Below are 12072 nucleotides of genomic sequence, written 5' to 3' on the forward strand. Positions count from 1 at the left end.
AGGATGTTTTTATAGATATTAAGTTCTACATACTGCTGGTTAAGTGAATGGGCCAAACTTTGTGATAAAAGGTGGATATTGATTGGAGCTGGACTGGTACTGTCTGTTTAATTGGACTTGTAGTGAAGGTCCCTGCGTGTTTGAAACAAGGACCATCATAGAGTCATAGAGATGTACAGCACGGAAACAGACCCTTCGGTCCAACCCGCCCATGCCGACCAGGTATCCCAACCTAATCTAGTCCCACCTGCCAGCGCCCGCCCCATATCCCTCCAAACCCTTCCCATTCATATACCCATCCAAATGCCTCTTAAATATTGCAATTGTACCAGCCTCCACCACTTCCTCTGGCCTCTCATTCCATACACATACCACCCTCTGCGTGAAAACGTTGCCCCTTAGGTCTCTTTTATATCTTTCCCCTCTCACCCTAAACCTATGCCCTCTAGTTCTGGACTCCCCAATCCCAGGGAAAAGACTTTGTCTATTTATCCTATTTATGCCCCTCATAATTTTGTAAACCTCTATAAGGTCGCCCCTCAGCCTCCGATGCTCCAGGGAAAACAGCCCCAGCCTGTTCAGCCTCTCCCTGTAGCTCAGATCCTCCAACCCTGGCAACATCCTTGTAAATGTTTTCTGAACCCTTTCAAGTTTCACAACATCTTTCCGATAGGAAGGAGACCAGAATTGCACACAATATTCCAACAGTGGCCTAACCAATGTCCTGTACAGCTGCAACATGACCTCCCGACTCCTGTACTCAATACTCTGACCAATAAAGGAAAGCATACCAAACGCCGCCTTCACTATCCTATCTACCTGCGACTCCACTTTCAAGGAGCTATGAACCTGCACTCCAAGGTCTCTTTGTTCAGCAACACTCCCTAGGAACTTATCATTAAGTGTATAAGTCCTGCTAAGACTTGCTTTCCCAAAATGCAGCACCTTACCTTTATCCAAATTAAACTCCATCTGCCACTGCTCAGCCCATTGGCCCATCTGGTCAAGATCCTGTTGTAATCTGAGGTAACCCTCTTCGCTGTCCACTACACCTCCGATTTTGGTGTCATCTGCAAACTTATTAACTGTACCTCTTATGCTCGCATCCAAATCATTTATGTAAATGACAAAAGGTAGAGGGCCCAGCACCGATCCTTGTGGCACTCCACTGGTCACAGGCCTCCAGTCTGAAAAACAACCCTCCACTACCACTCTGTGTCTTCTACCTTTGAGCCAGTTCTGTATCCAAATGGCTAGTTCTCGCTGTATTCCATGAGATCTAACCTTGCTAATCAGAATCCCATGGGGAACCTTGTCGAACGTCTTACTGAAGTCCATATAGATCACATCTACTGCTCTTCCCTCATCAATGTTCTTTGTTACTTCTTCAAAAAACTCAATCAAGTTTGTGAGACGTGATTTCCCACGCACAAAGCCATGTTGACTATCCTGAATCAGTCCTTGCCTTTCCAAATACATGTAGATCCTGTCCCTCAGGATTCCCTCCAACAACTTGCCCACCACCAAGGTCAGGCTATCACGAGACTGTGCCATGATCTCATTCAAAACATAACCAGGACATTAATTCAACCATTGTAAAGTACCAGCATCTCATTTAGGTGTCTGTAAATAAACAGGTAGCACACATTGCGTTTGGTGAAGAGTCTGAGCTTTTCACTGCAGTGGACTGAATTATCTAAAGAGGCTTTGTTTAATAATGCATTAAGTCTGCGCTCTGTCATTGACAAATTTGCCTTGAGCCTTTTTGGCTTGTTTTTTTCTCTGCCTGTGAGACAGTTCCCACGCTGTTTGTGCAGTCAATCACAGGGAGATTCGACATCCATATACAAATTTTGCTCTTCCAACTGTAAATATCGTTTCTATGCTCCTTGTAGCACTGAACAGGAGCCTGGTGCCCGGTGTCTATGTGAAAGCTTTCCAGAACTCTGACCTTTCCTTGCCCAAATCAAATCGAGGTCTTGAGAAGATCAGTGAATTTTGGAGTGCATCAGGATTGAACTCTCTTGTGACACTCTTTCTATTAATTTCATTAACACGCTGACAGTATTGATATAATGTCGGCATCTATTTCTCCTCTGGAGCAATTCACAGTATTGCAACCCAGTAAAGGTCTAATTTACTTGTAAGACGTTTGATGGGATTTAAGAAAGTATTTTCCACTGATACAATTGGCAGGTAATTTAATGATGTGTGGATTTGGTCATTGTTTTAAGTGTCCGGTAATAAGGAGTTCAACTGGAATCTGATTGAGATGATGTTTCTGGGTCCTTTTTATAATTCCGTAAAACAGATCGATAAGCTAAAGACTGGTCAAAAGGTTAAGTAAAGCAAGTATGGCAGGAGGCAATAAATTACAGGAGGCAAATTTATTGCTTGATTGACCAAAAGATCTAGTAAAACAGTGCTCGTAAAGCAGAAAATGGCGTGTTGAAGCATCTTTGAATTTTCAGGTTTCTGTTGCAACTCTACCTTATGGACACAGCACTAATACATTCATAAGTGAACGAACTTCATCTCACGGGGCCAGCTCAATTCATATTTATTTAAGTTAGATTTTTACAAAGAAGTTAATTGTTTTCTCCAGTTGCTTTTACACAGAAATTAAGATGTTTGCCAGTGCCTCAAATTATTCAAATAGAGGGCATTTTTTGGAAAGTACGGGTCCATTCACGCTGTCCTGTCTGAAAAGGTGCTATCCAGCCTAATACCACATTCTTTGTTTTCATTTTGTCAACACTGTGGATTATTATAAGTAGGCTGTTGCTGTATTGTAAGTCACTGAGTCTCTTACAGTGCAGTATTTACAATGTTATAGACAATAAGGATTAATTTTCTTAAAGTCTGTTTGGGATTTAAGGAGCCATTTTCCAGTGATATGATCAGTGGGAGGTCTCTCCTGTATCATGTATCCAAGTGCCTTACAAAATACAGCGAGGGTTTCTGCCTTTTTAAAGTGCCTCTTCGACCTCCCTGAGCAAGCAGCTGTGAAGATGGTGGAGCAGAACACTTTGCTCTGGGGATACGCAAAAGTTAACGACAACAACTGTGAATTTTGAAGTGCGTGGCTTTATGAGCAGGTTTGAGAAATGGGGGTGATCCCCTGAGGAACAGAAATGATCCCGAGTTTTGAAGCCATAAGGAACTGATGGCCAGGGTGAAGTGGTAACTATCAGATATCAATGTTGAGATGCCTTATCTCTTTGTTGAAAGCAGAAGGAGAAAAGACTGTGGGCTAAGTGTTCCCTTGCCTAGAGGGGGCAAGATGCTCATCCACCTCACATTTGTGGGTGAGAAGGTCAATTTGCCACCAGTTAAGCACAGAGATTGCTGGAGGAACACAGCAGGTCTGGCACCATCTATGAAGAGAGAAACAGAGTCAACATTTTGAGTCCATAGAATTCTAACAGTGTGGAAGCAGGCTATTCAACACATTGAGTCCTCTGAAGAGTAGCCATCCCTCTAACTAATCCACCAAGTCTGCACAGCCCCTGAACAGTTTAGCCTGGCCAATCTATCTAACCTGCACATCTTTGGACTGTGAGAGGAAACTAAAGCACCAGAGGAAACTCACACAAATGCAGGGAGACAGTCACCCTGGAGGATGGAATTGAACCTGGGTCCCTACTGCTATGAGGCAGCAGTGCTAACCACCAAGCCACCGTGCTGCCCAACTTCTTCAGATAGGAAGACTGAACCTAACTCTGTTTCTCTCTCCACAGATGTTGCCAGACCTGATGAGTTTCTCCAGCATTCTTTCTGCTTGTTTCAAATTTCCAGCATACACTGTATTTTGGCTTTCCATATTTTCTAATCAGCCTGTTCAGTGATATTATTGCACGTATATGAAGCAAGGGAACTTGAACCAGGGCTGTCTGGCTCAGAGGCAGGGACACTATCTCTGCACCTTAAGAGCCCTAGTACTTTGCTTGTATTTGAAGGCTCTTATGGTCAATGATCACCCACACAATGATCAGGCAGCCGATAGGATTGGCTTGTTTCCTGAGTGGGAAACCAAGGTAACCTGCCTGGGTGATGGGGAAGGGCTCCTGGTGCTCCAACCTGATGGGGGCACAATTAGGGACAGGATGGAAGCCAAAAGGGTAGCTTCTGAAAACCTTGCCTCGATGACCTCACTTTCCCCACTAACCTTGTAACTCGAAGAAGCAAACAAAACCACACCACCTCGCTCCTACATCCCCCAAGGAATCCAACAGATCTTGACCAATGGCCTTTAGGCCACTGATAGGCCTGGCAACTTCTGGAGACCCGGAATGCCAGTGTCGAGGCCTGCGATTGGTTGGGAACCTCATCTGAGCTGTACCTGTCAGCTCTTCACGAATTGATTGGCTCATGATTAGTTCACGTTATGTCAGAGGGTGGGGAGAGGGGAAGGTGACACATTATCCACTGCCTCACGCCCCCACCCCACTGCCCCAAACTTAGTCACTATCATGGAAAGTATTAATGCACCCCATTGTCCCACACAGGAATTAATGGTACTGATTCTGTTATGCATTACTGAGACACTCTGAGTGATTCCATTGTCCCAACACCTGAACTGCAAGTCTCTTAATTTAATTGGAATGTCCTGACATTGTGATTTGAATTAAAGGAGTGGCTAAGAGGGGAATAAAGAGTAAAGCTGGTAGATTGAAGGCTCTTGTGTTGCAGTGGCAGTGACCCTGCCTCAGGGCTAAAGGCTTGAATTCAAGCCCCACCTGCCCTAGAGCTGTATCATTTGTGGGTGGCACAGTGGCACAGTGGTTGGCACTGCTGCCTCACAGCGCTTGAGACCCGGGTTCAATTCCCGCCCCAGGCGACTGACTGTGTGGAGTTTGCACATTCTCCCCGTGTCTGCGTGGGTTTCCTCCGGGTGCTCCGGTTTCCTCCCACCGTCCAAAGATGTGCGGGTCAGGTGAATTGGCCATGCTAAATTGCCCGTAGTGTTAGGTAAGGGGTAAGTGTAGGGGTCTGGGTGGGTTGCGCTTCGGCAGGTTGGTGTGGAATTGTTGGGCCGAAGGGCCTGTTTCCACACTGTAATGTAATCTAATCTAATCTAATTACATGCCTGAGCAGATGAATTAAAAAGAGCAAAAATCAGATAGTTCTGAGTTGTACAACATGCTTATATTAACTGTAACCTTTGGGCACTGTGTGAGGCCCCCACAGAAATGATGCTGCGAGGCAGGTCAAGTGATCAGGTGTACCCGAGAACTCTGTGGGAAGCTAGAGAAGTGATTGCTGGGCCTCTTGCTGAGATATTTATATCATCGATAGTCACAGGTGAGGTGCCGGAAGACTGGAGGTTGGCAAACATGGTGCCACTGTTTAAGAAGAGCGGTAAAGACAAGCCAGGGAACTATAGACCAATGAGCCTGACCTCGGTGGTGGGCAGGTTGTTGGAGGGAATCCTGAGGGACAGGATGTACGAGTATTTGGAAAGGCAAGGACTGATTCGGGATAGTCAACATGGCTTTCTGCGTGGGAAATCATGTCTCACAAACTTGATTGAGTTTTTTGAAGAAGTAACAAAGAACATTGATGAAGGCAGAGCAGTAGATGTGATCTATATGGACTTCAGTAAGGCGTTCGACAAGGTTCCCCATGGGAGACTGATTAGCAAGGTTAGATCTCATGGAATACAGGGAGAACTAGCCATTTGGATACAGAACTGGCTCAAAGGTAGAAGACAGAGGGTGGTGGTGGAGGGTTGTTTTTTAGACTGGAGGCCTGTGACCAGTGGAGTGCCACAAGGATTGGTGTGGGGCCCTCTACTTTTTGTAATTTATATAAATGATTTGGATGCGAGCATAAGAGGTACAGTTAGTAAGTTTGCAGATGACACCAAAATTGGAGGTGTAGTGGATAGCGAAGAGGATTACCTCAGATTACAACAGGATGAGCCAATGGGCTGAGAAGTGGCAGATGGAGTTTAATTCAGATAAATGCGAGGTGCTGCATTTTGGGAAAGCAAACCTTAGCAGGACTTATACACTTAATGGTAAGGTCCTAGGGAGTGTTGCTGAACAAAGAGACCTTGGAGTGCAGGTTCATAGCTCCTTGAAAGTGGAGTCGCAGGTAGATAGGATAGTGAAGGAGGCATTTGGTATGCTTTCATTTATTGGTCAGAGTATTGAGTACAGGAGTTGAGAGGTGATATTGCAGCTGTATAAAACATTGGTTAGGCCACTGTTGGAATATTGCGTGCAAATCTTGTCTCCTTCCTATTGAAAGGTTATTGTGAAACATGAAAGGGTTCAGAAAATATTTACAAGGATGTTGCCAGGGTTGGGGGATCTGAGCTACAGGGAGAGGCTGAACAGGCTGGGGCTGTTTTCCCTGGAGCATCGGAGGCTCAGGGGTAACCTTATAGAGGTTTAAAAAATTATGAGGAGCATGGATAGGATAAATAGACAAAGTCTTTTCCCTGGGATCGGGAAGTCCAGAACTAGAGGGCATAGGTTTAGGGTGAGAGGGGAAAGATATAAAAGAGACCTAAGGGGCAACGTTTTCACGCAGAGGGTGGCACGTTTATGCAATGAGCTGCCAGAGGAAGTGGTGGAGGCTGGTACAATTGCAACATTTAAGAGGCATTTGGATGGGTATATGAATAGGAAGGGTTTGGAGGGATATGGGCCGGGTGCTGGCAGGTGGGACTAGATTGGATTTGGATATCTGGTCGGCATGGACGGGTTGGACCGAAGGGTCTGTTTCCATGCTGTACATCTCTATGACTCTATGACTCTTAAGTGCAGGTGCTGGATAATAAACTGACTTGAACAGCTACTGCTACACGTCTAGCTAGCATTAATGTGTTGCTGGAAAAGCGCAGCAGGTCAGGCCGCATCCAAGAAGCAGGAGAATTGACGTTTCGGGCATGAGCCCTTCTTCAGGAAATTGTACGATGCTGCCTGACCTGCTGCGCTTTTCCAGCAACACATTTTCAGTTCTGATCTCCAGCATCTGCAGTCCTCACTTTCTCCTCCTAGCTAGCATTAATATTGGGTTAATTAAATGTTACCTGCGGCTTTTTAATGGTTTCATTTTCTTGGTCAAATATTAATAACTCATCTCTAATATTTATGATCGTGATTTTAATTCCAAGGGTTTAATGTTTTCTGCAACTTTATTGCAAAGAAATGAAGCAACTGAATTGTGTCTACTAGATTAGATTAGATTGGAAACAGGCCTTTCGGCCCAACAAGTCCACACCGACCCTCTGAAGAGTAACCCACCCAGACCCATTTCCCTCTGACCAATGCACCTAACACTATGGGCAATTTAGCATGGCCAATTCACCTGACCTGCACATCTTTGGATTGTGGGAGGAAAGTGGAGCACCCGGAGGAAACCCACGCAGTCACGGGGAGAATGTACAAACGACACACAGTTGCTCGAGGCTGGAATCGAACCTGGGACCCTGGCGCTGTGAGGGAGCAGTGCTAACCACTGAGCCACCATGCCACCCCCTATTTACATATACAGTAGCGCCTCGACTTGCGAACTTAATCCGTTCCAGGACCCAGTTCACGAACCAAAAGGTTCACGAACTGAATCAATTTTTCCCATGTTCACAGCACACGCGCCAACAACGAACTGCGCATGCTCCAAAGACGAACTGCTCGTACCTTGAATTTTGTACATATGTTGAAGCAAAATTTTATGTACAAAGCTGTTTGCAAACCGATTTGTTCGTGAACGGGGTAGTTTGTATGTCGAGGCGCTACTGTAAACCAAGACAATTGGAATACAATTGGAAGGTAGCTCCTCACTACCATGTGCTCAAGGGCAATTAGAAATGGACAATAAATAAGACCAGAAGGAAATGGAACAGGAGCAGGCCATTCACCCCTTTGAGCTGCTCCACCATTCAATAGGATCATGGCTGATCCGGCATTCCTCACGCACACTTTCCTGCATTTTCCCCATAACTCTTAATGCCACTCCTGATGGAGATCCTGTCTAACTCAATAATAAATATGCACAAGGACTCTGCCCCCACAGCTCCCTGTAACAAGGAGTTCCAAAGACTCACAATCCTCTGAGAGAAGACATTCCTCCTCATCTCAGCCTTAAATTGGCACCCCTTTATTCTGAGACTATGCCCTCTGGTCCTAGGCTCTCCCATGAGGCGAAACGTCCTCTCAGCATTAACCCTGTCAAGCCCCTTAAGAATCTCAAACGTTTCAATAAAAACACCTCTCATTCTTTTAAACTCCAGTGAGGAGAGTCCCAACCTGTTTAGCCATTGCTCATAAGACAACCCCTGCATAGCAGGGATCGTCCTAGTGTACCTTCTCTGAACTGCCTTCAATAAAATGATACCTTTCCTTAAATAAATAATCCACTTCCTAAGAGCAAATAATAACAAGGAAAATGTGTTTTCTGATTTTATTTCAGTTTAGTCAATGTTTGCCTTCTCTGGGAAGCATCAATTCCTGACGGGGATTCGGTGTTGATAACATTGAGCACTTTCTTTTTCCTTGTACAAGTGGTTAATTCTCATCTCCTGGTTAACATGTGTGCTTTGGTACCTCTTTCAACCAGGTGACCGACTGAATAACCCCTTGTTGCTGTTCACTGATGCCAGCACTGTTGTGCCCTTTAGTGGCGCTTGGATGGACTCACATTTCCCAAACTCCACACTGTTGTGGTTTCTCTATTTATGAAAGGATGTAAATGCATTAGAGATGGTTTGGAGAAGGCTCCCTGGATTGAGTCCTGGAAAGAGCGGATTTTTATCAATCAGGGATCAAGGGTTGTGGGGGGAATGCAAGAAACTGGATGTGAGGAATGTGTTGGCTCCGCCATGATCTTATTGAATGACAGACCAGGATCGAGAGGCCAAACAGGGCAGATCTTCTATGATCTTATTAAATGGAAGACCAGGCTTGATGGGCTGAATGGCCTAATTCACCTCCTATTTCTTGTCTGTATCAGCACATTTACTGCAAAGTAAGAACTGACCCAGAAACACACTGAATCCACTTAGTTCCTCCTGTTTTACGTTTGAATTTGTTGACTCCACTTGATAGATGTCTGCGTGCTTTTCTTGGCTATTCAATACTATTGAGTAACCTGATTCCAGCCTTTTGCCTACGGCCCCCTTGAATTGAATGCTGGCAGGTGCTCTCTGTAACTTTTCCCTTTCAGTAAAAAAACAGAGTCCACTTGGCATCCCCTCCCACAGGCAGAAGGGTGCACCTGTTCTGTGGCTTTGTGCAGTGAGCCCACATGGCAGTGATAAATGGTGTGCTCGAGGGGTCATGAGCTTCTAAATATGCAACCACACCGTTCCCAGCAAAAGGGACAAGACCTCTTCAATATGCACATAGTTCATAATGGGCTTAGGCTGGATATAATGAGGCCCAAAATGTTGTGACTCCAGGAACTCTTTTATATATATCTTCAAATATTTTTCTGCACAATCTAAGTTTTGTCCCATAGACATTATGGAAAGTAATTTAAGCAAAATCTGACCATCCCTCCCCTTTGGGCTGTTACTGTAGTGAGACCAGACTTGATTAAATAGTTTGGAAAACATTTAATCATTTCTAAGCTATGGTTGACTACCGATATTTGTGGTTCTTTAGTGTTTTTAAAAGCTAAAACTCTTGCGTACTGTACAGAAAGTAAAAACACTGCCTTTTGTCTAAAGCATTGCTTTCTCTCCTAACGCAGGTGAAAGTGGGCTTGGAAAGTCAACATTAGTAAACACCTTGTTCAAGTCGAAAGTTAGCCGGAAATCTTGCACACCCAACTTTACGGAAAAGATTCCCAGGACCGTAGAGCTGCAAACTATCAGTCACGGTACGATTTCTCAGAAACCACGTTGCAATGTCACTGGAGTGCAGAATCATTCTGTATTGTGCCTTGTAGCCATGGAGCTGTCTGCCATGGTGTAATAATGGCAATAGGGAGATAGCTATACCCAGATGAACTAAAACTGGGAATCACTCTTGACTGATGTTGTCACATTAAGAAAAAAAACTACATGTTTGTATCAAATTCTTCTTTCCGTTATTTTAACAAAAGTGCTGACCCATTTAAAATAAACTGGTTAACACCTCTGTTGAATTATGAAATGGAGGAATTTAATGCGGGTGCACTGATTCTATCAATTACAAGCTTACGGAAGCCCTGTATGATAATACTGAACATATTTAGTTGGCAAGGCTGTTGGCGAAAGAGATGCATTTACATTTGAAGCAAATTATTTTACTTAATGGTCATTGTTTCTGCATAGAAGGTGATGAAAGATTTAACTTTTAAGAGGATAATGTGACATATAGATAATTTTACACTTTGCTTCAAATTATTATTTGTCACAATTCATATTGACAGCTGATATAAAAACTCATCAAGGTGGCCGTGAATAGAGACCGGCTCACCTGTGATGTTTAGGTGTTTTGGCTGAATTCTATTCAGTGTTTTCTTTGCTGATGGCCATGAAGATTTGTTTGTAGAGAAAGGAATATGATGCAGACAGAAGTGGATGAACATGTAGGAGTGAGAATAAGGGGAAAGAGTGAATCGGGGGAGTGTGAAGTGATGGAGATAATTGGGATTGGTATGATCTTGTTTGTCTCCAGTATTCTCAGAAAATGCCTGAGTCACAGTAATCCCACTCTGTGTTACAATTTTATTCAGACCCCCATCTGTCACATTTCAGTGGATCATGTGGCTCTCCCAATCTCAGTCCAATTCCTTTTGGGCACAAGTTTGGTGCTTGAAATTGTTGCAAGTTGATAACGAAACTTGCAATGAGAGGTTTTCTAATGTGCGATGTGGGAAACGGAGAGAAAAAAAATCACGCTGTTCCAGAAATATTGCCCCGAGGCTGGGATTCAAAGAGATTGCAGGATCAGAGAGCCGGAAGCTTTACTCTCCATCTGACCTGTGCTGTCTGTGCCCTTTTGCAGCTGGCAAGTCACCAGTGATGCCTGAATGTTCCCTTCTCCTGCACAATCATCTGCTTTGTGAGCAGGATGAGCCATCAGAGGACTTCACGTGTAAAAAAAAAATTGTTGAGTTTGCTCTTTACGTTTGAAGCAAGTCCTATACTTCATGAACGTTAAAATGCTTTTGAAGTAAATGTCTGTCAACCCAGCGAAGTTGTTTAAGCTGCTTGGGCTCCTCACGTTCTGGGGTTGTATAAAATTGTGGAAATATTACATTGTTAGGGCAGTCCCCGATGAATGTTAGTTTGCCTCTGCTAGTTTAGCTCAGTTATGTTATAGAGTAGAGTAACTGGTTTGTGGCCATTGATTCGACAGAGAGATTTTGAGTTAGATATTTGATTGCCTATTGCCATTTATTGGAACCAGGGGGCAGTGAATCTAATACCAATGCGCGCACACCCAAACTGCGCCTGAGGCATCACGTTGTTTAATGCATCGCGTGGTCTTAGACCAGTGGCATGGGCAGGTTGGCAAGGTGGGGGTGTCAAGGGTGTTGGCATGAGGCACACGGGTTAGGCAGGGTCCGTGGCCTTGCATTGGGGATTATTGGGTACAAAGAGGAGAAAGTGAGGACTGCAGATGCTGGAGATCAGAGCTGAAAATGTGTTGCTGGAAAAGCGCAACAGGTCAGGCAGCATCCAAGGAGCAGGAGAATCGACGTTTCGGGCATGAGCACTTCTTCAGGAATGAGGAAAGTGTGCCCAGCAGGCTAAGATAAAAGGTAGGGCGGAGGGACTTGGGGGAGGGGCGTTGGAAATGCGATACATGGAAGGAAGTTAAGGTGAGGGTGGTAGGTCGGAGTGGGGGTGGGGGCGGAGAGGTCAGGAAGAAGATTGCAGGTTAGGAAGGTGGTGCTGAGTTCAAGGGTTGGGACTGAGACAAGGTGGGGGGAGGGGAAATGAGGAAACTGGAGAAATCTGAGTTCATCCCTTGTGGTTGGAGGGTTCCTAGGCGGAAGATGAGGCGCTCTTCCTCCAACCGTCGTGTTGCCATGATCTGGTGATGAAGGAGTCCAAGGTCCTGAATGTCCTTGGTGGAGTGGGAGGGGGAGTTGAAGAGTTGAGTCACTGGGTGGTTGGGTTGGTTGGTC

At 44.8% G+C, this 12072-nt stretch overlaps 1 protein-coding gene across 2 annotated transcripts in view; it reads left to right on the top strand.

Moving 5' to 3' along the window:
- Positions 1–12072, top strand: part of LOC122560826 (uncharacterized) — a 422053-nt gene that overhangs the window by 336808 nt on the left and 73173 nt on the right. The window contains exon 4 of one of the 2 annotated variants that reach the window (XM_043711961.2): positions 9703–9831. The exons of the other annotated variant lie outside the window; for it this stretch is intronic. Within the exon in view, the coding sequence (XP_043567896.2) occupies positions 9703–9831 (129 nt within the window). The remainder of the gene's footprint in view (positions 1–9702; positions 9832–12072) is intronic. 2 annotated transcript variants of the gene reach the window in all.

This window comes from Chiloscyllium plagiosum, unplaced genomic scaffold, assembly GCF_037043375.1.
Source record: "Chiloscyllium plagiosum isolate Xiang-an unplaced genomic scaffold, Cpla_swu_hap1 HiC_scaffold_20, whole genome shotgun sequence".
In the NCBI taxonomy this organism is placed as follows: Eukaryota; Metazoa; Chordata; class Chondrichthyes; order Orectolobiformes; family Hemiscylliidae; genus Chiloscyllium; species Chiloscyllium plagiosum.